General features: G+C 36.2%; 6 protein-coding genes across 15 annotated transcripts; 2 read left to right on the top strand and 4 right to left on the bottom strand.

Moving 5' to 3' along the window:
* Positions 1 to 1,513: 1,513 nt before the first annotated feature.
* LOC121248076 lies at positions 1,514 to 1,930 on the bottom strand. Its single transcript, XM_041146433.1, has one exon. It carries the CDS (start codon positions 1,928 to 1,930, stop codon positions 1,514 to 1,516), a length of 417 nt encoding a protein of 138 aa, XP_041002367.1.
* Positions 1,931 to 3,637: 1,707 nt separating this feature from the next.
* On the top strand, positions 3,638 to 4,285 carry LOC121248796 (fibroin heavy chain). Its single transcript, XM_041147375.1, has one exon. It carries the CDS (start codon positions 3,793 to 3,795, stop codon positions 4,204 to 4,206), a length of 414 nt encoding a protein of 137 aa, XP_041003309.1. The 5' UTR covers positions 3,638 to 3,792; the 3' UTR covers positions 4,207 to 4,285.
* An 868-nt stretch (positions 4,286 to 5,153) lies between these two features.
* Positions 5,154 to 6,670, bottom strand: LOC121248795 (agamous-like MADS-box protein AGL82). The gene has a single exon (XM_041147374.1). The coding sequence runs from the start codon at positions 6,235 to 6,237 to the stop codon at positions 5,221 to 5,223; it is 1,017 nt and encodes a 338-aa protein (XP_041003308.1). The 5' UTR covers positions 6,238 to 6,670; the 3' UTR covers positions 5,154 to 5,220.
* A 1,306-nt stretch (positions 6,671 to 7,976) lies between these two features.
* LOC121248794 (putative lipid phosphate phosphatase 3, chloroplastic) lies at positions 7,977 to 14,633 on the bottom strand. 9 transcript variants are annotated; one of them, XM_041147369.1, is made up of 10 exons: positions 14,512 to 14,633; positions 13,366 to 13,429; positions 12,035 to 12,127; positions 10,730 to 10,948; positions 10,524 to 10,611; positions 10,267 to 10,376; positions 10,063 to 10,153; positions 9,761 to 9,949; positions 9,601 to 9,660; positions 7,977 to 8,446 (listed from the first exon to the last, which is right to left on the bottom strand). In XM_041147369.1, exons 4-10 carry the CDS (start codon positions 10,943 to 10,945, stop codon positions 8,238 to 8,240), a joined length of 963 nt encoding a protein of 320 aa, XP_041003303.1. In that variant the 5' UTR covers positions 10,946 to 10,948; positions 12,035 to 12,127; positions 13,366 to 13,429; positions 14,512 to 14,633; the 3' UTR covers positions 7,977 to 8,237. The 9 variants fall into 9 exon arrangements, with proteins under 9 accessions (XP_041003303.1, XP_041003299.1, XP_041003304.1 ...); XM_041147365.1 differs by lacking the exons at positions 13,366 to 13,429; positions 14,512 to 14,633 and adding exons at positions 12,951 to 13,119; positions 13,244 to 13,339; XM_041147370.1 differs by lacking the exon at positions 13,366 to 13,429 and having other exon boundaries at positions 14,512 to 14,611.
* A 386-nt stretch (positions 14,634 to 15,019) lies between these two features.
* On the top strand, positions 15,020 to 17,375 carry LOC121248793 (uncharacterized serine-rich protein C215.13). The gene is made up of 2 exons (XM_041147363.1): positions 15,020 to 15,863; positions 16,249 to 17,375. Exons 1-2 carry the CDS (start codon positions 15,160 to 15,162, stop codon positions 16,967 to 16,969), a joined length of 1,425 nt encoding a protein of 474 aa, XP_041003297.1. The 5' UTR covers positions 15,020 to 15,159; the 3' UTR covers positions 16,970 to 17,375.
* A 1,768-nt stretch (positions 17,376 to 19,143) lies between these two features.
* Positions 19,144 to 21,681, bottom strand: LOC121248792 (receptor protein kinase-like protein ZAR1). 2 transcript variants are annotated; one of them, XM_041147362.1, is made up of 3 exons: positions 20,214 to 21,681; positions 19,373 to 19,991; positions 19,144 to 19,277 (listed from the first exon to the last, which is right to left on the bottom strand). In XM_041147362.1, the coding sequence occupies exons 1-3, from the start codon at positions 21,679 to 21,681 to the stop codon at positions 19,250 to 19,252; spliced, it is 2,115 nt and encodes a 704-aa protein (XP_041003296.1). In that variant the 3' UTR covers positions 19,144 to 19,249. The 2 variants fall into 2 exon arrangements, with proteins under 2 accessions (XP_041003296.1, XP_041003295.1); XM_041147361.1 differs by having other exon boundaries at positions 19,144 to 19,991.
* Positions 21,682 to 22,162: the final 481 nt, after the last annotated feature.

Raw genomic sequence — 22,162 nt, 5'->3', positions numbered from 1 at the left:
ACCCTTGCAACCGGTTTATTACTCCTTTATTACTTATACTATATTTGAAATTTTTTTTATCATTTTTTAAAGTATTTTTTTAACATCCTTAATCATTAAGAAAAAATTAAAAAATATATATAATTTTACTAATAGTCACTTCCTTAACTATTAAGTAAAATAAAAAATTAAAAAGAGTAGTAAATGAATAGTAGAAGAAGGATAATAATATTATCATTCTCCATAGTATAATTTTAGTGCTCTTTGACATCTCTGCATTTCTCCAAAATTGGGTGTCCCACACCGATGAATAAGCTTGGACCTTGGCCCAGTAAGTTACAAATAAGTACGCAGCCTTATAAAACTAGTTCTGTGATGCTCCTCTGCTAATTTGGGCCTTATTTAGTTGGTAGAGTTCGGCTCCAAATTCCCTGAGGCTGGGTGAGCTCTCTTTCAGCTCTACTATTATTAAAAAAAAATCTTTTTTTTTTTAAAATTTATTTTATAAATCAGGACAGTTTCTACTCTGACCTGGTTGTAGTCTGGTGTATGTATATTTCGTTATTCAATGGAAAAGTGATGACTATTTATTATTTTATTATTATTTTTTACTTACTTTTCACTATTATTTAATATTTTATCACTAATTTTTCATTACTATTAACAGAATATCTAATATCACTTAACTCACTATCCAAACGCAACCAAAATTCTGATCGAAGATGGTCCCATAATGATGAAAAAATATTAATGTTTTAGTTTTTTTTTATTATAATAAATTTCACAAGAAGTTAAGTGTACTAATTTATTGACAAACCACAAAACTCTTATTATATATTGCGACCCAAAGGAAGATTTTATTTTTTAGGGCAATGACTACTGTTATGATTTCTAATAATTAGTAGTTATTCAGTATTTCGAACACAATAGTACTTTTGTGTTTTCTTGTGTAGAAGTAGTTATCTTTAGGTGTTTTATTCAGGATGGAGCCATCAATTAATTTTAAACACTTAAAAGGGGTCCCTTTTTTACATGGATTTCCCATGTTTCACGTTGTATTGCCACGACAAAGTTTCAATTAGCAAAAGAAAAAGATTCTGATTTTAGAACTCATGAATTATATATGGTGTAACGACGAACAAAAGTCCTCCTGGATCTCCCCATTTTATTACATACTGGAGGAGGCCATGAATTTTCTGTCTATGTTTAATTAGAGAAACTCGAATCTCATATTTTTTCTGAGCCTCCAAACTTCAACAATATGGGAGCTTATGCATATAAGATCATATGTCACTGAGTAACACTTCTTTCAACAAAACTTGAAATCAAAGTGAAAAAAAAAAAAAAAAAAAAAAAAACCTTTACAGAAGAAAAGGATATATTTATGAAGAAAACAACATTACATCATGTTCCGACTATATTTTCACTTTTCAACATATCCTTAAAAAAGGAAGAGGGGGGGAGCTCGGGGAGAGAACAAATTAAGAACGAAGAAAAGAAAACAGACAATGATTATAGATCCGGTCTCTGCAGTCTATGTGGCAGTGCTTACTTCTCGAGAAGCTTGCAAGACCTTATAAATCTCGAAAATCAGCCTGTTCTCAACTTCTTCAACGGTGTAAACTGAGGGACCTTGGCGGCGACCCTTTGGAATCCGTTTTGCTCCGAAGACGTTGGCAGTATTCAAATACCCTACGTTGCCGGCCAAGTTAACCATCATGTTGATGTAAGTATTCTTTAGCATGCTCCAAAGTTTGAGAGGCGAGCCTATCTTCCACCGCAGCTTCGGAATTGCTCTGATTCTCCAACCTCTACGTCGGGCGCCTCTATCTCCAAGCCTCGTGATCTTTAAGTTCTTTCGGCTCGTTTTTGAATCATGGAGTCTTTGGTATCGTTGTCTTCTCCAGCACCTCTTTAAGCTACCCTGAATCGGTTTAGGAATTAACTCCATTTGAGAGAGACAGAGACAGAGAGCTTGAATATGGCAAAGCAATGGTGATCAGTCTCATATTATATATTAATGGAGGGTGGAGGGCCATTCAAACTCAGTAGGCAACAAATTTTTTTTAATCATTAATGCATGATGTGGAAACGAAGGTTGAGAGTCGCACGTCAATAAAGCCAGTTTGACAAGTAATCGGTTTTCTGGGTGGAGAATTGGCCCATCCTATAAATGTACATTTCCATACATGACAAAAGGAAAACGACCTGCATCTGTATATATATATATATATTCACATTTCACATTAGAGAAATGCTTGGGATCCCGAAAATCGTCCCGAGCATTTGATCTACTGACAGTGTTTCTTTTATTTTATTTTTTATTTAGTGATTAAAAAAATATTTTTTAATAATATTGTGAATTTTTTTCCTTTTTTAAAAATATTTAAATATACCAAAAAAAAAAAAAAAAGAGAATGAAAATAAATTAGAAAAAATAGAAAAACATTTTTTTGCCTTCTCGGGAGATCTTCGGGGGATGTAGCACTACTCTTCACATTATCACATAAATAGTTTAATAAAAGATTGCTGTTTCTCGAAGCATCGCAGCTAAAAAACCCTCTAAAATCTACAAGCTCAGTTGAATGTTTCCGGGAATGACGCATAAGCGCAGAAAAGAACAGTCATCTAGATGTTTAAACACAGATCAAGCAACATAAAAGTCGCGAGGTTTAACATGAAGTCTTTGTCATTGGCTTTTTTACGGGCTTGATTTTGACATGATGCATTGCTTAATTTGCCGGCCAATGAATGTTCGGATGCCTTTTGAACCAATTCCTTTAAAAAATTTAGAGATCTACAGTACGTTATTTTTATTTCTCTTTAATTTCCTTATAAAAATATTTGTGCAAAAAATGGTAAAAAATCTCCCTCCTTAATTAGACACCCCCTATTTCCAAGGACTTGTGTTAGTATACGATGACTTAGGAAAATAAATTGTCACATTGATTGTGGTTGTTGAATGGCTGTGGTTGGTTCATGGTTGTGTGCGGCAGCCTAGCTAGAGTAGAAAATTAAAGTTTGATAGTAGTTGTGGCATGCACGGATTAATTAAACGGCTAGACCCAAGTCGTTTACGCTCCTCAAGGTGGGTGCCATGCATGCATATCATGTGGAAGGAAAAGATTTCAACCCCCAGCATATATAATTGAAGGGCACCACCGTCTATTTTGCGGCTACCACATAAATTTTGTGGGGGCAGCCTAAAAACCTTTTGTCAAAGCTATCTGATACGATCAATGACCATTTGAGTTCTTTGTTTCCACTTGCCTCGGTCCGAGAGAAATTTTTTCTGTTTTAAATTAATTTTAAGGAACTATTCTTTTTAATAATAAAAAAAATTTACTTGAAAAATGTTACTGTAACATTATTATATAAATCTTACAGTAAATAATTAATATTGTTTCTATAAAGTTCTTAAGAGACTTATATTTAATACTGTGTATGTCTATTTCGATGAAAAAGAATAGATAACTGAATTGATACCTAAACTAGGCCTAACTCCGATCCAACCTACTTACATGTGAATTATATATAGTACCTACTTACACGCTCTATAAGGCCTGGAGACATGAATTAATTATCGTAAACGGGACCAAAACGACGACAATGAAAGAGTTTGGTAAGATAATTCCTTCAGAAACAAACAAAGGAAGATGGGACGTGAAGACGTGGGAGGCCAGAGTCTCACATATCCACCCTAACTGAGATAAGGAATGAGGATCCAACCCCGAAGTACTATTGGATTATTGGACCAACCCAATCCGGCTAATTCAGCTATCATCTTTTCCCACCTTTTGACTTCTCGCATCCATGCTATCTAACTCCAAACGCAGCCAAGCTCCTGATTCCGACTCCTTCTGGAACTGGAAGGGCAACGGCAGCAGCAAGAAGAAGAATGAGAGGAAGCAATTCCCGGTGGCTAAATTTCTTCGCAACAACAACGACAAGAAGGCAGAGGGAGTAGTACAAGTGCTGGGGCCTGGAGGTGGTGTAGGGATAGGGTGTGGTGCTGGAATGGGGTTTGGGTTGATTGGAGGGATTGGCTATGGGGGCTGGCCGTGGAACCATCTGCAGCTGGTTTTTGGGGTTGGAATCGGTTGTGGTGTTGGTGTGGGTTTTGGATACGGTCAGGGGTTTGGATTGGGTCTTAGTTTGGACTCCTTAGAGTCGTATATATCCAAGCAGAGCTCCTCGGATTCAAACAAGAGATCAATTTTGTATTGAAATCATATCAAGAGCTTTTTTCTTTGTGTTGATTTTGTGTTCGTTGAATAACTAGTACTACTGGTGGATAATTTTGTTTCTTTTTGGATTAGCAGCCATCACCAAATTTGAATTCTTGGTAGCTTTTCTGACATCATGAATACTTGTGAAAGGCATTGAAATATGAATACTCCTATCTATGCATGAACCGAGGCTTAATTATTATTTCCAGTTTCAGAATTTCAAAATCTGGTCATTGGTAAAACAGTACAGAAATTGACATGATGCATCGATGAAAGAATAATCGGGCATTTAAATATAATCATGAGAAAGGAGATCATGGTCAACAATGAAACTATTGAAAAATAACATTCTTCCTGACCTTATAACAATATTCAACATTCTACACGACAGACCCTGCATATGCATGTTGTTGAACACTATTTTAGCATCACGACCGCTTTTCGTACTGCACCAACCATCCGACCTTCGCACCTTGCTGTCCCAAGCTGAATAGTTTTCTCATTGACTTTGGCACAAATATTGTCCATATATGTCACTTTCTAGAAGCTTGAAACATGCAAATTAGACTGACAGATTTCTTTTACTAATATCTATGTTGGCATTTTACAAGTCAAAATATTTACTAATTAAATGCTTCTCTAGTTGTGTTCGAATAGCCCATGACATTTGGAACTAGAAATATATTGGAATCCTAAATTTTGGTGAAACCATAACGATGACATGAAAGCACAGGATTATATAAGATCACGAATACAATATGAGAGCTGAAAATTAGTAAAAACTAAGAAAAGACCATTCAAATTTCAACATAATCACTACGGAAAATCAAAAATAGGTATATTTATTTGTCTACACATGAAGAATATAGAAGAAAAGCCGAGACCCATTTTAAATCCTTAACAACGATAAGGTAAGAATTACAAAGGTCAAATTAGTGCATTCGGGCCAAATTAAGATAGATCGAGCAGTAATAAACTTGAAAATCCCTAGGTCAAATCAAACGTTTATTCTTCATATCAAATGCTTGTTCTTCATATCGAACTCATGAATATCATATAACTCGTTCACTTGAAAGTTATGCACATGCGAGTAATTAAGATTTGGCATTGTCGGGCATTGCAATATGTGGTGTGGCGTCAATTGTCTGGTGATCATTAGATCATTGTAGTTCATCGGGGCACCTGGATTGTTCCAAATCATGTTGTCCAAAACCCCCGACATCATGTTGTAGTTAGAAAGACCATTCAGGGGCGCATGAGTTTGGCTAGCAGACCCGGCGCCGTGTTGAGTCCAATGATCTTGAGTACCATGTAGCAGCTTCATGAAAGGATTATCCCCAAGACTTGGATCAAATGGAATTAGCATCTGAGATCCCTGATGATCAATTTGGAATTGTGGGGTCCACTGAGTTTCAAGTGGATTCAAAGGAGATTTAGACATCTGGTCTTGATACAAGGCTTGCATGCTATTAAAATGGCTTCTGATTACTTCAGGCTGAGGGCCATTGTGGCCACCTGCAACCAACCTTGATGTTGTTGCTTTCTCCATCATGTTCTGATTCCCTTTCATCATGTTAATCCTCAGTCCTGCACCTTCAATCTTTGCGTCCATGACGTCAAGAAGCAACCTTAATTGATCCTCTGTCAAAAGCTCGATGCGATCATCCCATGTTGGGTACTTTGCCATGAGAATATTCTTGCGCAATTTTTTAATCTCAACTTCAACCCTCTTGTTCCTGTCTACGAAGAAGTCCGACAAATCAAAGGCTCCCCTTGCACGTTTGAGCGTGCTATCGGTCTTATACTTGTTGATAATGCGATCAACTTCGGCACGGTCTTGGGGCCAGGTGCCAAGTTCGAGTTCCCGGTCACCGGATTTAGGACCATAGATGATCATACAAGTATCACTGCCGCAGAGGGTGGAGAATTCATAAGCCTTCTTCATTAGACCCCTCTTTCTCTTCTGGAAAGTTGTGATACGAGATTTCTCCTTCCTTATGATTTCCATTGGGAGTTTTCCACGACCCATTTTCTGAACAAACAAATTGAAGATGTGTTTAGGTGAAGAATCTGGATTAAAGTTAAAAAAAAAAAATGATCATTAAGTGCAATTTTGTGTTTTTACTAACAAACTCGTGAACTCTAAGCCCTATGTAGTCAATACAGATACAGGAATATATATCTAGTAAGAAATATAACAAAATCATCTCCAATATTTGAATTCTTTTTCAGGATCTATGAACCCTGAAACCTCAACGCCATCGCCCGACCAATTTATCTACTTGGCAGTAAAATTCATAGTTCTATGAGCATCATGTTGGACGGACCCATATTGAACTGTAGACAACATCTTATTGGAAACCCACGGCTTGCTTCAACTTGTACTTGATAAAAGAATAGCCAACTTCCCAAAGTCAACAATCTATTTCAACTACCAGAGTGGAAAAGCGTGCTCTAAAAGAGAGGGACTGAAATGAAATAAGGGTAAAGGTCGGCATGGGAAAGGATAAATCCGAGGAGTTTACTCCACCTCTAGCTGGTTTACTGTAATAGATTGTTAAATAAAGATCAAATACAACATCTATTTGACGTGACTTTCCACCAAATTTCTTCATATTTTACAAGTAATTGTATTTTACATCATCTATTAAAGATGCTCTAAAAAGCAATCTCTTTTTCTGCCAATTAAAGAAGAAGAGAAAGACTGACACAATGTAAATTTGGACAAGCTTGTAGACAATAATAATAATAAGCATTAAAACGATTAATCACCACTCAACACAAATACAAATCCCATCGCTGTCTCTGCATATACCTCTCTATTACTCCGTCTCCCTACTCCTCCAGTACTTAATTTACTTGTAGAGACTCGAGTGTAACGAGTAAAGCAAACACAAAGCGAAGCTTTAATGGCAAATACAGTGAAAATATAGATTTTGATATAAATTAAGAGGAGCATAATAAAATAAGAAAGTACCGTAAGCTTAATGGTTTTGCGGCCAACTCTTTCTTGCATCCAACGGATACAGAGATAATAATGGAATTCTCCAAGAGCTTTCATATTTAAAAAGGACAGTGAGGTGTGTTTCTAACTGGGTAATTTCACATTGTCAATCTAATTTATTCTTGAGATCTATTGTAATAATTGCAATAATTCTCTAAAATCCTTCATAATGATTACGTTGTTCGACATCAAATCTTAAATTTCAAATCTTGATTGACACAGATCATAATCGGAACCCTCTGCAAAATCATGTAGAAATTATAAATCCACACCGCTAAATCAGGGTTTATTTATAAAGTATAGTGCAAAGGTCAAATAAGTTTCAATGCCATTCGGCTTAACCTACTCTATTTTTAAGTCCACTCTCAAGTTTACAGCCCTAGCTCAGACGAGCTATTTGCCGTGATAATAGGAGATTATGCATTGATTGGGGCGCTTTGTTCTCTTCCAATGGATTGCGGATTTTAATGGTCATCTCGAATTTCGGTGATGATGCTCCTCATGCCTGTTGTTCCATATGCGTATGTGATATGAGGAAGCTTACGAAAATAATTCATCTTTGAAGGATTCCCATAACAACTGCACAGTATATTTTTCTGGTTTTTTTTTTTTTTTTTTTTTTTTTTTTGTGTATTGTATATTTGTTTGGCGCCCTTTCCCCACCCTTCTGATCAGCTCCTTTTTTGTGAATACGAGAGAAACCTGCATTGGTTAGAAGTATGTATACATATAGTCCTCTTTTAATTCAGAGGGTGACAACAGAATTCACTCAAACCGTAAGCTTTATAAGAGTGTTTTACAAACCATAAAATCAAGCTTTGAAGAGTATAAAAGTTTGCATCATTTCCAAGCTGCACTTCGGCTTTATATTGTAGATAAAAAAGATGGAAAACTGCATTCGAAAGTTTCAAAATTTACTTGGACAAGTAGAGGCAACCTATCGTCTAGCGCACGTATGCATACGCATAAATGTAGATGAAGTAGATGGTCTGGAGATTGGACGGTCTCGCAAAAAATATACATAACTATGTCCTGCCAGATTCGATTTCTTCCAATTTTGAACTAGAATTGTGTGCCAGGGATATACCGATACACCCTTGGATGCTTCTTTCATCTTGTTCGTTGTCAACCTGAACCTCCATGGCCTGCACATTGCCTGCATTGACGGCATTGGCTGCTTGTGTTCTTCCATGCGACTCCTCCAACACCCGAAAGTACGCATAAGGCCCCCAACCTACAAACAGTAAGTGCAGAACCTCAGTTATTATAAAGCGTCCAATTTAGAAGAAAAGAAAATGAAAAATTGATATATCCATGGTTAAGGCCATCTTTCAACTGGCTATGAATTTCAACCACCACCAGTCATATATGCTGATAGTCGTAGTAGTCATGTTGGCATGGCAATCAAATATGCACCAGACAAGCCAACTTTAGTCACCTAGTAGACAATCATGTCCAATAATGGAAGTTTTTTTTGTAGGTAATGTCCAATAATGGAGGTAAAGAATACATTTCTAGTTCATCTGAAGCTTTTTATAACTTTTTCCTAGTTTCTCCTAGTACACAGTCAAGATGCTATATGTACTTCTGTCCAAAAGGTTATCTTGACTCTTGATGAATGCATCTTTTTCACTAAGGTACTGAATCAATTGTTCGGTCTCATCCCACCCACCTAAGAGCCGAGGTCAAACCAATCTAGCACAAAAAACCCAAGGTTGTCAGGCTAACCTCGAAAGACTCTCCAAAAGTTATACCAGGTTCATGAATTCGATTTATAAGTAATGCAATCAATGTCCATTCTGAAGATAACACCAGTGTGTGCATGTTCCTTGGTAACAAAATTTTATGAACAGCGTACATTTACACTGTAGACAATGATTTAAACATTAATTTGTACAACCAAAGGGAACAAGGGCCTCTAATAGACGAGGACAAGAAGGGATATAATAAAATTCTTCTTGTCCAGTCCATCACTTATTTCTGGTGTCGTACCAAATCCATTTCAAGCTTCCTAATCCATGCACATAGACAAGCAATGCTTTTCTTGGCTCTTGAGAAGAGAGAGAAGATACCACAAAAAGAGCACCACAAAGTATAGTTTTCCTCGCTCATTTAGTAGCAGAAATAAGAACGATTGCATAACAGCCCATTTTTTCTTTTAATATTGGAAAAAAAATGAAGAAAATGCTGTTGGAGAAATGCAATCACCTTGTGAATATAATGCTGACCATTATATCATACAAGAAACATCGCCGTAAATCATTTTAGGAAATGGTATGGATCAGTATAATCATCATCTAAAATAGCAATGGAGCCTTCCAATTCCATTTTCAGAAATATTGTCTCCAAATATATAAAACAGCACAAGGGATTAGCCTGGGAGCATACCTTCAGGATGATATGGGGGTGCAAAGAACTGCAAATAGCAAAACGTAGCCACTGTGAGCCCTACAAAAAAGTGTTATCCTAGTAATTAATAAAGATAAACATAAAATAAGATTGCTAAGCCGTTGCAATTGCCTAAAGGACGGATTAAAGTAGCACTAACCTAAGAGACCTCCAGCAAATACATCCTGCCAGTGGTGCCAGTAGTCATCCACCCGTGAAATGCCAACAAGTGTTGCAAAAAGTAAAGGAAAAAAGATGATACATAGTTTTGCAATATGGCCTCTGCGATCAAATACTTTTATTTTTCCAGATAAGTAGAGTGACAGAAAACCTAGACCAGCAAAGGACCCTGCCAGAATTAAGATTTCCTCAAACCTAATAATTCTTTCAAAAGATTTAGCAAAACAAATATATTCATTAAGTGGCAATATAGAAGAACAAATGAAGTACAGTGCAGCTTACATGATGTATGACCACTGGGAAAACTCTTATGTCCTTCCTTTATGACATTTTTCTCACCATGACATATAACGTTTCCCAACGTATCATAAACCTGAGAAGAAACTGGTTATCAATTGCCATTATCGATGTCATGATATAAACAAACATAATAGACGCTATGCTCCCTTAGAAGGAAGTGCAAAGGAACTGTAATTCTAGACATACATCCTTTCCATCCGGAAAACAACGCCAAAAGAAGTCTGGCCGAGGTCTGCCAACAGCATTTTTTATAGCATCTGTAATAACTGCTGTGACTAGAACAGAGAACAAGAGACCTGCACATAACAAATAATTTTCAAATCATCAAACTGTGTCAATATACTTACAAAAAAAAAAAAAACTGTCCACTAGATTTTCTTCAGTTAATTGCACACCAAGAGTTTTTACTAGATAAGCCAATAGGGAGGCATAAGATTTATCACCTAGTATGGCATGATGAAGATCATAGACATCTCTTCTCCGGAAATAGATGACAAGAAAAATCACAATTGGCAACAGAACTGAATAGACCTAATCATCCAAAAAACAGAACACAGAACCTTCTCATCAGTTTCATCACTCTAAAAATGTACTTACAAGTTACAATACTAGGGTTACATCCATACCATAATCATGTAGGAACACTTACAGGAACAGCCCAAACTGGTACTGTATTGCTTTTAAGGGGATACTTGAGGTCATTCATCATATCCTTCCCAACAAAGCGATAAAATGGATGGATTGCATATAGGATGATCTCAATCAGCATAAGAAGCACGAGTATCAGCCAGTCATGCAAATGTGTCCTTGCAACTGTGAATCCATGGGACTTTACAGTATGTGAACCAAGCTGAACTTCCCTCATTCTTTCCTGTTATACATGTAACCACAATGAGAATTGGAATTAATTGATTTCAGAGTGTTAGAAATTCCTGATGGAACATGGTAATAATACGTAAAGTCTATGGTGAGAATAGTGGCGACACAGAGAGCCCCAAACAAGAGGCAAACTCCAAATCAAATGCTCTTTCACATATTTTTATCTTGTCTCTCACATATACTTCAACAATTATAGGGAAACCTATCAGATTCTGATATCTTCAGTATCTCAGAAGAAAGACAATAGAGTAATGCAGCCCAAAACAATATGATTTGACTCTGTAAAAGGCAGACATGAAAAATTATAGGAATTATTACAACATACATATCCCTAGTTAAACAGTGTAAGTAGCTCAAGAAGTGCTTTGGTCAGATCCCCATGGCACCAATGATGAAACATCATAAGATACAGCTGCTACCTAAAACTGCAGTGACAGTGACTATTGGCAATAATATAAAGACAGAATGCAAACGAGCGGTACATAAAAAATCACTTATAAGTATGTCATCATTACATAAACATTAAATGCAGAAGAAAACTACAAATGAAGAAAAACAACGAGCTTTGATACAAAATTCAGTGAATGAGAAGATGCTTCAATTTCATATAGCGAATTGACACCTACTATGAAAGATGTTATCTTAATTCAAGAACTTTAGAACACTTGATACTCTATTACAATGAAGACATAACAAGAAAAGGCCATTACATGCTTGTCATATAATTCGGAGATGATTCCTTTGGGATGGCTAGAATTATCAAGACAACTATAAACAAGGCGTGTAATCAGTATTATACCTTGAAAAAGTTATATTTTGAAAATAATAATATTAATAACACTAATCAGTCACAAGAAACTCCATAGCCACCTGGATGTCATGAAGCATCAATATTCAAGAAAGTAAACCAACGAAGAAGAACCCTACATCAATTAACTATAATCAGGGAACAAAAAGTTCCACTAGTTACTGAACTGAACAAAACTCCACATAAAAGGTGCAGATTCAAATTCTGTTAGCCAAATAATCACTCAAGCTAATTCAAATGAATAGTTAGGAAAGATAATTTAAGTACCTCTTTATTCTTCTGTTCTATCAATGGACAGTCATCGGAAGAAAACCAACCACTAGTAACCACAGAAATCTCAGACCTCCTGCTTGAAACTTCCTAGATAATCCCAAGAAGTCAATATTTAAAAGAAATGCCTTGTACACGGAATATTCACCTAGTTTAATCGTGCAAACAAAAATTTAAATTCAGGACTCCACATTGCAGCTAAGAAAGTTGAATATGTATCCTAACTCCATAACTTTAAATAATAACTGGCTCAACCAGAAAACGAAATTAAACCCGTGGGTGAGTTTATGGGTCCAAGAAGGAGTGAGTGCATCTTAAGTTACCTCAAAGCTTATTTACCTTGTATCTGGCTATTTAAACTGCAAACCGTTGATTCTTGATCTACAAAATACCATTGCAGTTAAGAAGGCACAGGTAATCATCCTCCACGATGATCCAAATTAATCTAGCAAACTAAAATCCCAAAGCCTAACAAGATTCTTTATCATATTTCCAGATTAAAAACTATGAAGACATAAACCGAATGCACCAGAACGCAAAGGAAGCTCTATGAGGCTTTGAATAACACTGAATGGCGGAAAGAGCGTCAGTGACGAACCCGAAGTTACTGGGAGTAGGGCTATGCGTATAAATAAACATGAATGTGCTGTGAAAAATCATACGGGACTAACCCTCGAAATATTTCATCCCCAAATTAACTATCACCTGCATAGTAAATTCAGCTCCCGATACATAGCGCCCAAAATAGTCGTGAACTCAATAATCCATATAATCTATAAACTACAACTAAAAAATCTAGGATATCAAACCAAGGCACAAAACAAGCCCAAAGGCATCGGCTTAAATAATCCGGGAACACGAGCCAAAACACCCAATGTCGGTAGAAATTTCTAAAAAACATAAAAAATCTTACCCGAAAGATCCTAAACCAAGAAAGAGATCCCAAATCCCACCAAGGCATTGTTCGAACAAACCAAAACCATACAAAAATAATGCCGTTGGCAACGGAGCTTATTGGGTGTCACCATGTCAGATTATACTTGAGGGGAAGTAGAAATAGCCACAGGAAGCTTCGTGCTGGACTGGTAGGAAAGGACAAGACGAATACATACAAAGAGTCCCCTCCGCATAGAGTAGAATTAGGATAAACAAGAAGTGTGACGTCTGAACGAGAGAATACGAAAAGCAAAGGGCTTCATTCATTACCTGAAAGCTTCGATTTTGGCAGCGAAATTGAAAATAGATTATACTGTTACCATGGTCAGGTCAGTGCTTGCACAGTACGCGCGTGTGAGAGATAGATACCGACGGTGAAAGCTTGATCATACCGTGATTCTGTGTGCACGTGTGCGGGGCTACGTGTAATAGCTTGATGATCGGCACGTTCCGGTTCTGCAAAAAAATTTTAGATTTATATCATTTTAAAAATAAAGTTATGTTTAGATGTTAAACTGCGTTAAGTTGAGATAAGATGATAAAATATTATTAGAATATTATATTTTAATATTATTATTATTTTAAAATTTAAAAAAATTAAATTATATATTATATTTTATATTAAAATTTAAAAAAATTATAAAAATGAATTAAAATGAATTTAAATAAATTTAGGTATAAGGATCTTGTCAATTTATTTATTAAATTATTGGATTCCACCTCACAAGATAATGAACTAAATGAAGAAAATTTTTGAGATCTGGGTAGTGGGCTGCCAAGTTTGTATTTTTTATTACCGTGTATCCTTACTCTCGGTTTGGATTCAAAAAAATTTTTATCTCATCTTATTATTATAATTTTTTTAAAATTTTTATAAAAAAATATAATAAAAATTTCAACTCTTTCAAATCTCAATTCAAATTTTTTAAATCTTAAAATAAAAATAATATTAAAAAATAATATTCTAACAATATTTTTTTAATTTTTAATTTTTATTTAAAATTATCTCATCTCATCTTTGAATCCGAACCCACCCTTAATGGTGCCTTCTAGCATGATATGAGTAAAATTGCATAAAATTAACATTGGTCTCTTCTCTAGTTCTCTTGGCCCAAACAATGCGATTTTCTTGCATATTATTTATTTGAAAATTATATGTATGTGTGTGTATATATATATATATATATATATATATATATATATATTTATATATATATATATCTTTAAAACCTTGAAATGGTATCCTGTTTTGCATATTTTAAATTAAAATATTTCAAACACCCATGATATCCCTAGAGACAAAATGAAAAGAGTCCAAAACCAATCAAGTGTGTTTACCAAATGTTTTTCGCTACTGAGAAGCAATAAAGATAAGATAAAAGGGAATGAAATGAAATGCATATAGACTTCATTATTCATTTCAAGATATCTTATTTCAAGGATAAATTCAAATAAATTGATATGTAATTAATGAAGGAAACAGCTAACTAACATAGCCCAAATTGTCATTAAGAACTTGCTACCAAAATTTTACTTACATGCTTATAACATAATCAGCTGCGTTTATCCAACACCCTTCTCGATCGTGTTTCTCATCTATCAAACATGGAAATAATTCAAACCTTCTGCCCCAGGAGGAGGGGGGATCCTTGCAGTTTTAACCGGAAAAAAAAAAAAAAAACACTTGTGCGGTGATAGTATTTTCCACGTGACCCCACTCGATGGCTCCACCAGTTTACATGTAGTATTCCTAAAATTCTAAGGAAGCTGATGTGGCTTCTTCCCACATCCCTGTCCGAGCCACCTGTTACCCTAACTCAGCACAAAACACGAGACAAAGTTCTACTTCGACTTTATCCAATTACGTAATAAGTTTGTTCTCAACTTATTTTAATTTATTATTATAAATTTTTTAAATTTTAATATAAAATATAATAAATAATTTAATTTTTTTAAATTTTAAAATAATAATAAAATTAAATAATATTTTAATAATATTTAATTATTTAAATTCAATACAATCCAGCATCCAAACACAATCTAAATATCTTTGTCAAATCTCAACACCCTTCTACTCTCCTTTCTCTCTCCTCTCTCTCTCGGCTCAGCCGCTTCGTTAGTTCCCCCTTCAAAGTTTCGAGCCAAACTTCCAACTACTTCGAAAACCCTCGATCTCGATCTGCACCATGGACCCACCACCCATCACTACCACTGACACAAAGCTCCGGCTAATGTGCAGCTATGGCGGTCACATAGTCCCACGGCTAAGCACCAACTCACTCTGCTACGCAGGCGGCGACACCAAGATCATCTCCGTCAACCCCCTCATCATCTCCACGCTCTCCTCCCTCACCACCCTTCTCGCCTCTACACTCTCTGTCCCTTTCCCTTTCACTCTCAAGTACCTCCTCCCTCCCCACCACGACCTCTCCTCCCTCATCCCCCTCGCCTCCGACCCCGACCTTCTCTTCTTTTTACACCACCTCATCCGCCTCTCCTCTTCCTCCCCCTCCTCCTCCTCATCTTCTACTACGTCCTCCCGCATCAGATTGTTTCTCTTCCCGCCCCCGGTCATTCATCATCCCAAGACCGAGGTTTGGTTCTCTGATGCGCTTAAGAGCGCCAAGATTATGCAGAAAGTCGTGGTAATGGGTAGGGAGGGTGATGGTGATGGACAGAGTGAGAGTTTCAGTGGTGGGGAGTTGAGTAATGGTGCTGCTTCGAATGCGGAGTCGATGGTCTTGGAGTCTTCTTCGTCTTTCGGGTCCGCTTCGTCTTCGGCTTCTTCGAGCAATTTGTCTTCGCTTAAGGCTCAGGCTGAGGATGCTCATGGCGGGGCTAATCTGCAAGATATTAAGGTTACATTGCTTTCTTCGGACTCGTTTGCAAGGTACAGCGACAGTTTCTGTCATATTGGGTTTTGCTCTGTTTACTAGACTCGTCCGATTCTTCTCGCTCACATCCAGTTTTCGTTTGCTTAGAAAATATGAGGAAGAGGAAAGGCAATGACTTTAATTTCAGACTAATCCGTTGCGTGTTTAGATAATATTCTTGAAATTCTCATTTTAGGAAAATCTCACTAGTCAGTACTAGGAAGATCTCGCTTGTAAGAGGTTTTGACATTCATGTAAAAAATTCGACATTGTTGGTTCCTTCGTTTTCCTATACTTTCATTTTCCACAAAAAAGAATTTTTTAGAGGCAAAATGCTTTCTTGCTGGAAGAAATACGAAGTGGAGCTCTGACTTGAGTGATTGGTTGTCTAATTTTTCGCAGTGATAATAGTGTTACAAGTGCCATTTCTCGCCCACAGGCTGCAACTTGCTTAGATCCAGTTGTTCAAGTTTCTTTCTTGGAGAAGGGTGTACCTTGTAAGCCCCCTGAACCAGAGGCTAGAGTCCCACCTGATTCTTTCTCCCGTATCGATTCGGTTGCTGGGTGTCCATTATCTTTACTATCAAATCAACTTCAGCAAAAAGTGCAGTTTGTACAAGTGGGTGCCAACTACATACACCAAAACCCTACTGGCGCAGTGCCAATTTCGCCTTGTTACCAGATTTATCCAGCCCAGCCGCAGCAGCAGTTCCATTATCAGCCCAATCAGCTTTTCCCTGTTTACTTCGTGCCTGTTGGACAGATGACGCCCGGTGATTTGCCTATGCAATGTGGTTTGGTTAACACTGCGACTGCTTCCAATCAGCATCCTATTCATCCAAATGTTTCATTAATCAGTCCCCAAGTTGCTTACAAGGACGCTGCAGTAACTCCTGCCAAGCCTGATTTAGCCTCACAGGTCTACAGAAATGGCCATGCCAATGTAGCCATGCCACTTGTGCAGAGTCATTATGATCAGCAACAGCTCATGGGCATTCCTGAGATGCATCACCAACATCAGTCTACTCCTATTCCTTCCAGGGAACCTCCTAATTTCAGGAATGAACTGGATGATGATCCTGCACGCATCCAAATATACAAATCTCAGCCTCCACCACCCTGAGTTCTTATTACAAACCATGATTAAAGCCACAACAGGATCCGAGGCTTTTGCTTATTTGCGTAAAGACAACCTCAAGCAAGAGATCAGACCCACGCAGCCGCTATGATTCTATTCGCTGGGAAGAAAAATTTTTGGTAGCAATCCTTTGGTCACTTTAAATTTTGAAAAGCTTGCCTACTAAAATTCTCATTTTGATATGGGTTTGTGTTCACTGTCTGGGATGAGAATTAAAATTTTGTTTTTGTTTTTGTTTGTTTACCCTTTTTTCTTTGCTTTCCACACCAATGTTATGTTGCTCGTATTGTATATGATATAAAATCTTTCATATCAGGTTGTAGAACTACAAAGAATGGTTTTATCCTTGAAGGTGAAGTTATAATTCTATTCATTTAAGGGCTTTCATTTGCACCTTTTGAACTGCTTGTAGTTTAATTGCTCGTGTGTGGCGGGCATTGCTGGCATCCGCCTACTAGGAAGAAATTAGGCTATGTGATCTTAACATGATGCAATATGCAAAGTTGTTTGAAATCAAATTACTTACCATGTTTTAAGGCCCTGTGAAATGAGCCATCTCGGCTATGTCGTGCTTGAAACCATCCCTTTTCGATTAAGAAGAAAAAGGAGAAAGGTACACACGGGAAAATTAAAAAGAAAACTGATTGAATTGCTTTCATTTGGGCAATCAGGTGTCCTTGGCTTATGATTTGATTTTTTTTTTCCCGTTGTCCAACTTTATCGGTGAAATTAGTTGTTTGTAAAAGAGTGAATGCATTTAACGGTTAAGGGAGATTTCCAGGTGCTCCATGTACAATCCCATTTTTTAAAATCTTACTTATTTAGAGACTTGGAGTATTATGATGTTCTACTTGATGTGATTGCTTGTGTCGTTTATATAACCTTGTAAATCTTCTCTTAAAGAAAGGCCTATTTTTATATTGGTGGTTAACTTTTATTTGGAAGCTGTTTTGTCTAGCTGCAGATATTGTTTGCTCTTTCTATTTTTGTCCACCTGTTTTGTCAGCCTTCTTATAGCAATCTCTTTAGATTAGTTAAAAATTAAATTCATTTAGTATTTAGCTATTAGAAAGTAAAATATGTTCACAATAGATTAGTTAAAATATTTAGCTACAGTGACTTTAAAATTTTTTCTAAATTTAAAGGTTACTGTACATACATCAAATATATATTTTATTAATTATTTCTCTCATTTTCTTTCTATCACATATTTATCACAATTAGTATATTAATTTGAGTTAGTAATATATTAATTTAATAAGAATATGATTATTAATTAATATATAATAAGTATAATAGTAAAATATGATAAAATAAAATAAGTTAATAATTAAAAAAATTAAATATTTTTAAAATTATTAGTTATTAATTACTATATAATGAATAAATGTATAATTTAATGTGAAAATTTGATGTAAATAACCAAAACCAAATTTATCTTATATTATTTTATTGTTATATAATGAAAAAATAGTTATTCCAATGTAGAGATTTATGTGAATGGAATAGTCAAAAGTCAAATTTATTTTACATTCATCAAAAATATCATTTAACTTTGACTAATCTAATGAGAGTGCTTTTAAGCACTCTTATTGGATTAGCTAAAAGTTAAATTCATTGAGTATTTAGCTATTAGAGAGCAAAATATGCTCACACTAAATTAGCTAAATTTAGAATTTAGTTACAGTGACTTTCAAAAGTTTTTTTAAATATGAAGATTACTGTACATACATCAAATACATATTTTATTAATTATTTCTCTCTCTTTCTTTCTATCACATATTTTATCACAATTGGTATCTTAATTTGAATTAGCGATATATTAATTTAATAAGAATATGATTATTAATTAATATATAATAGGTATAATAGTAAAATATGATAAAATAAAATAAATTAATAATTAAAGAAATTAAATATTTTTAAAATTATTAATTATTTATTACTATATAATAAATAAATGTATAATCTAACGTGAAGATTTGATGTGAATAATTAAAATCAAATTTATCTTATATTATTTAATTGTTATATAATGAAAAAATAGCTATTTATGTGAATGGAATAGTCAAAAGTTAAATTTTACTTACATTTATAAAAAATACCTTTTGACTTTGACTAATCCAACGAGAGTAATCTAAATGGCAACGATAACTAGGTAAGTAGGAAAAGAACTGTCAATTACTTCTACTGAAGTAAGGCAAACGGATGTTAGAAGTCCGATAAAGAAGGCAGTAGTTGCAGAATACATGTCCAGAAAAAGATCTACTCGTGGAGACACAAAGTTTTCTGCCTGCAATTCATAAGGACAATGAACAAACATGCTATCCGGTATTGTCTCTCAATAAAGTGGATGAGGCCAATCTTTCCAAATTATCGCAAACGTACCTCATAGAAGGTCTCTTTTCAGGGCTCTTTTGAACGCATGCTAGAGCAATTTTAACTATGGCTACTATCTCCTCCTCATTGTCTAAATCATGACCCATGAAGGGGTCCAAGACATGGGAGAGTGGCTTCCTATCCTCAATGCTGAGCTGAATCCATTGAACCAGATCCATATCCAGGCAACCAATCTTCATCATTGGAAACTTTCCAGAAATCATCTCTAGTAAAATCACTCCATATGAGTAGATATCCCACTTTTGTGATGGCTTGGTGAGTCTAGACGCTTCAGGAGCTTGATAGCTAGACCTTGCTGTTACTGTCGGACTTGTTGGCAGAAATTCGTACGGAGAACTGCTTTGTGGTGTTCCTGTTCCATTACTCATTTGTTCCAATTCATATGTTTGGGATTCTCCGTCTATATTAGTGAGTAGGCGAAGTCCGAAGTCTGAGATATGGGGTTCCATCATCTGCCCAAGTAGTATGTTGCTAGGCCTCAAGTTTCCATGAACATACCTTTTGGGACTGAATTCATGAAGATAAGCCAAACCTCTTGCTATTCCTTTCATGATTCTTAATCGAAAAGGCCATGAGAGTGGTTTGAAGGGCACTATTCCAGCTTTCCCTGGTGCCAGAAGATTAGAACAAATATGTGAAAAACAAAACACATACGGAATACTTTACAGGAATTTCAAACCGGAGAAAACCAAAAGGTGAAAAAAGAAAAAATGACACTTATGCAGCTTTGTATTAATTAGTTCGTGCATGTGTTTGGAAGCATTGAAAGAGGGGGAAAGGAAAACAGAGAACATTTAAAGAAGAAAGGTTGATGTAATTAAAGTTTTACCATGAATTACAGTGGCGAGATCACCATTGGGTATATAATCATAGATGAGCAGCTTCTCGTCGACAGACCAGCAATAAGCTCGAAGAGCCACGATATTGGGATGTCTGACTTTTCCAATTGCTTCCACTTCAGATTGGAACTCCCTAAACCTCTGAGAGCCTCCATCTTCTCCCAATCTTCTCACTGCTAAGGCAAGCCCATTTTCAAGAACAACTTTATACACAATCCCAGTTCCACTCCTACCCAATAGGAAAGCGGACGCTTTCAGAAGTTGGTCTAAATTAAAACTAGGCTGCTGTTCCAGATGCACAAACTTGTACTGCTCAATGTTTTCTGATAAGGTCTCTGGGTCTTGTTTTGCAAAGCAGAAAAACTCTTTTCTAACCATCAATGCTTTCTCAAAACTGCAGCCACCAACACGTACGCCACCTTGACCGGCAGAAGTTCTTCTGCACCGATAGGAGACCAGCAACCAAACAAGGCAGATTCCCGCTACACTGGCAATAATTGAGATCAAAATAGCACGATTTGAATATTTGTCTTTGCCTTCGTCATTCTTGCCAGACCTACCACCTGGATTTTGAGAAGGGTAGGGTAATATAGATCGAAAATCTGGAATTCTTGAAGAACATGGAATCTTTAATGGTGTTCCACAGAGCAAAGAGTTGCCAATGAAAGCTGTTGGTCCTACATTCGACAGAGCACCGATTTGTGGGATTGGTCCACTAAGATTGTTGTAACTAAGATCAATATATACTCTCGGAGGTAGGCTCCCCAGGCTTGCTGGGATAGGACCATTAAGAAAATTGTGTGACAGATCGAGTGTTCCTTCTAAACTTGACAAATTGCCCATGGTGCTAGGAATGGGCCCGCTGAGTTTGTTGAAGGAAAGATCGACTCTCTGAAGAGTTATCAAACTATTTCCAAATTCATCTGGAACAGAGCCAGTTAAACTGTTTTGACCCAGGACAAGCTTCTTTAATCTCCCGCACTGAACTAGAGATGAAGGTATGGAACCATTGAAGGAGTTCTGCGAAAGGTCTAATGTTTTTAGGTTCCTAAGCTTCCCTATCTCTCGAGGAATAGGCCCGGATAATGAATTTCCTGAAAGGACCAAGCTTTTTAGCTCTGCGGCATCAAATAACTCGGCTGGCAAACTTCCATAGATCTTGTTGTTCCGAAGATTAACACGGCGAAGTGAAGTTAGCTTTCCAAGGGAGGCGGGAATAAACCCCACGAGTTTCCTATTTGGAATGGCGAGAGAGATAACCTTTTCTTCTCTGCATGTAACTCCATTCCATGAACAAGGACTTTCGTCGTAAGAGTTCCAGTTATATAGATGGCTATTTGAGTTGTTTTCTAACGATTGTTTGAATGATAAAAGAGCAGAACCTTCATCATTTAGTGAACCTACAATAGCAAAAAAGTTGCACATGAGGAAAGACAAGCAAATCGCTTGTAAATCCATCTTCTGGAAAAGCGACTCTCGGAGGGAATGCAGAGAAGAAATATGGGTTTGTTGGGAAAACTAATGTACTAGGAATCGATACATGTGACTTAAAAGGACTCAGATTTAATGCACAGACTGACAGAGAATGTGCAGAGTAATACAAACAAGTAGCCGTTTGTTTGCGACGGCAGTGACTAGAAAAATAAGTAACGAAGAGAGAGACATATTCATGAGAACAAAACGTGGAGAAGGCCAGAACTCAGATCCGAGGAGCAATGATACTCGCACAACACATTTCATAATATATATTATAAAATAATAATATTTTGATAAAATGATGTTACTTTTATAAGTTAGTTTATAAAAATAACATTCCTTTTAAAACATTGTTATGTAAAATTTTATGAAAAATGATGTGTGTTTATTATTTTTCTTTCCCGAGTTTCAAACACCTAAATTTTATCATGATTTTCTATAATTATAATTTTATAGCTTTCTT

Source organism: Juglans microcarpa x Juglans regia, chromosome 2D (assembly GCF_004785595.1).
Source record: "Juglans microcarpa x Juglans regia isolate MS1-56 chromosome 2D, Jm3101_v1.0, whole genome shotgun sequence".
Lineage (NCBI taxonomy): Eukaryota > Viridiplantae > Streptophyta > Magnoliopsida > Fagales > Juglandaceae > Juglans > Juglans microcarpa x Juglans regia.
Note: the sequence above shows the minus strand (reverse complement) of the source record. Positions and strands in the feature narration are given on the sequence as shown.

Bases quoted from the DNA above. Each gene is read 5' to 3' on its own strand.
- LOC121248076 (XM_041146433.1), bottom strand. From the start codon at position 1,930: ATGGAGTTAATTCCTAAACCGATTCAGGGTAGCTTAAAGAGGTGCTGG.
- LOC121248794 (XM_041147365.1), bottom strand. From the start codon at position 12,998: ATGCCTTGGTGGGATTTGGGATCTCTTTCTTGGTTTAGGATCTTTCGG. The intron at 10,612-10,729 runs GTAAGTGTTCCT...TTGGATGATTAG, and splicing joins TACCAGTTTGGGCTGTTCCT to GTCTATTCAGTTCTGTTGCC. The intron at 9,950-10,062 runs GTAAGCTGCACT...TAATTCTGGCAG, and splicing joins TCCCAGTGGTCATACATCAT to GGTCCTTTGCTGGTCTAGGT.
- LOC121248793 (XM_041147363.1), top strand. From the start codon at position 15,160: ATGGACCCACCACCCATCACTACCACTGACACAAAGCTCCGGCTAATG. The intron at 15,864-16,248 runs GTACAGCGACAG...AATTTTTCGCAG, and splicing joins TCTTCGGACTCGTTTGCAAG to TGATAATAGTGTTACAAGTG.
- LOC121248796 (XM_041147375.1), top strand. From the start codon at position 3,793: ATGCTATCTAACTCCAAACGCAGCCAAGCTCCTGATTCCGACTCCTTC.
- LOC121248792 (XM_041147361.1), bottom strand. From the start codon at position 21,681: ATGGATTTACAAGCGATTTGCTTGTCTTTCCTCATGTGCAACTTTTTT. The intron at 19,992-20,213 runs GTAAAACTTTAA...TTCTGGCACCAG, and splicing joins TCTCGCCACTGTAATTCATG to GGAAAGCTGGAATAGTGCCC.
- LOC121248795 (XM_041147374.1), bottom strand. From the start codon at position 6,237: ATGGGTCGTGGAAAACTCCCAATGGAAATCATAAGGAAGGAGAAATCT.